A 2,416-nucleotide genomic window follows, 5' to 3' on the forward strand; every position below is an offset into this window, starting at 1 on the left:
TTTATATATATAAAAATTTTATTTCCAAAGTTCTTGTGAGCTATCTTCTAAGGTCCAGTCTCTGACAGTAGGTAAGCTCAGTGCTTCGCTTTTGACAGACAATGAGTTCACTAACTCACAGTGAAACTTCCGAATGTGTCTGTAAAGGTCTCCGGACTGCGTGAACCTGCGTTCACACCACTTACAAGCATGAGGCTTCTCCCGCGTGTGAACCACTGCGTGGCGGCTCAGGTTGTGGGAGTACTGGAAGCTCTTCCCACACTGGGTGCAAGTGTAGGGCTTTTCACCTGAATGAGTCCTCTCATGACGTTTCAAGGTGTACATGCAAGAAAAAGTCTTACCACACAACGAGCAGGTCGGGACATTGACATCGGTAGCAGGCTTGCTGCGGATCCCGTCCTGCTCTCGAAAGTGCGTGCTTAAATGGATCTGCAGGATGTGGGGGCTAGGAAAGACCTTGTTGCAGAGAGGACACATGAAAATTTGGCCAGCGGGGCTAAGTATGTTTGACACGTAAGGGAGCAAGCTGCTGTCCATGTTTCCTTCCACTTGGACTCTCTCGTTCTCTGGAGTTATCATTTCATCATCGCTTGCCTTGTCCTCTCTATCTAGCTCCCTCAAGACCGAATCTTCCCTCATTGGAGCCAGGTGGGCTGGCTCGTACTGTACCCTGTTATTAGTGCTCACACTTTCTTTCACAGTGCTATGTTCCATATCATAGTCATTAGTGCCAACATCACTCTCATCACAGGAAGCCTCTTTCTCCACCTTCACCTGAACCAGGCTGCTTCTAAGCATGTCCTGCGAAGAGAAATAAGAACTGTTCAAATTTTCAACTCCTGAAAGGCTGGACTTGACAGACAGGTCCAGCACGCAGTCAACATCTGCTGAATCCCTCACGGAGGTGACAGACCTCTGGGACAAAGACTCTGTTGAGCTGCAGGGGCTGGCTACTGTTTTCCCAGCTGCTGCTGCGTGCGTCTCTACCTCTCCGCCAGTCTGGGGAATGCCTGCTGAGTCTGAGGGCAATCTCATCCACATGTTCCCAGGCTCAGCCGCCAAGTCCCTTTTGCTAGGCAGGATGTTCAATTTTTCATCTTCTCCATCGTCTTCATCGCTGGGCAAGTCTCCTGGCATGTGGCTGCTGCCATCGGAGAGGCTCTCCACTTTGTCTGAACAACTTGAGGCGTCTTCTTCCTTTTTTGTACTGTCTGCCTCCGTGGTTGCTTTCTCTTTCAGCTTCTTTTTGCAGACTTTGACAATGTCATACATGTGGAGATAACTGGCAGCTGCTAACACGTCTTCAATGGGCAAGTCTTTGAACTGGAGCTTTCCTTCGTACATGAATTCAAGCAGGAGAGCGAAAGCTGGGGCTGTAACAATGTCGCTGTTCAGATGAACAATGTCCCTTTTGTCCAGCTGGTCCTTGTAAAAGAGGTGGAAATACATGCTGCATGAAGCCAGTACAGCTCTGTGTGCTCGGAACTGGGCATCTCCTACCAGAACAGTGCAATCACAAAGAAAACCCTGATGTCTCTGCTCACTCAGACACTGTAGCAAATGTCTGCTGTGGTCAGGAAACTCCATACTGTCTTCATAACCTATAAGCAATGAGATTTTTAAAAATTAAATGTAGGTCGGAATCACAGAACTTAAGAATCCAAGTTACTCCACTCTAAAAACCTCGTATTTATATTGCCAGAATTCTGGTACTGACAGCACACAAAGATTATTTAACACACATATACAAAGGCAACTCTTCCCTGAGCGACCAACGAAGTTACAATTTCCTTTCTGTGGTAAATAAGCCATTCTAATAAGTGCAGAGGTACATTTGTAATTTTTTTAAAGTTCACTGGTGTTCGTAAAAATCTGTTCAACAGTTATTTTTTTAGGGAACTTCCTCCAGATTGTGTCTCTAGGAGGGTAGACACCCCCCCCCCCAAAAAAAAATTTTTTTCTTTACCACTAGGTTTGGGAGGTCACAGAGGGGGGAGGAAAAAAAAAAATCAGATCACCAACCTTCTTTTTAAATACAAATTGTAGTAAGAGGAGAGGTTTGCGCAAGAAGAAATGCTAATATATCCAAATCTGAAGGTCTAACATTCATAAAGGATAAAAATGATTTATGGGTGTCCATTTATATTAATAGCAAAATCAAACATTTCAGAAATACAGTTCATATGGTTTTCTTTTTGTAGTAAGTACAGTTTCAGGCTTTAAACCTTCTCCATACTGTACAGTAGAACATGAACATCTTTTGCCAACATGCAGAATTCACAAAGGAAACTAACAACCAAAACGCCAACGAGCACAACTTCCCCTATGCAGGACAGAAATTTCCCTCCCCTCCCACACCAGGCAGAGTCTGCAGTATCAAACTTAAAAAAAAAAAAAAAAAAAACCATTACAGTGG

General features: G+C 44.5%; 1 protein-coding gene across 5 annotated transcripts in view; it reads right to left on the bottom strand.

Moving 5' to 3' along the window:
- The window catches only part of ZBTB18 (zinc finger and BTB domain containing 18), a 4,475-nt gene continuing 2,059 nt past the window's right edge, over positions 1 to 2,416 (bottom strand). For 3 of the 5 annotated variants that reach the window (XM_010131469.1, XM_010131470.1, XM_010131471.1), the window contains exon 2: positions 7 to 1,601. In XM_010131469.1, coding sequence (XP_010129771.1) covers positions 19 to 1,587 — 1,569 coding nt within the window. In that variant the 5' untranslated portion in view covers positions 1,588 to 1,601 and the 3' untranslated portion in view covers positions 7 to 18. Of the gene's footprint in view, positions 1,602 to 2,416 lie in introns of all 5 variants that reach the window. The other 2 variants (XM_010131472.1, XM_010131468.1) reach the window with 1 other exon arrangement.

Source organism: Buceros rhinoceros, unplaced genomic scaffold (genome assembly GCF_000710305.1).
Source record: "Buceros rhinoceros silvestris isolate BGI_N320 unplaced genomic scaffold, ASM71030v1 scaffold10162, whole genome shotgun sequence".
In the NCBI taxonomy this organism is placed as follows: domain Eukaryota; kingdom Metazoa; phylum Chordata; class Aves; order Bucerotiformes; family Bucerotidae; genus Buceros; species Buceros rhinoceros.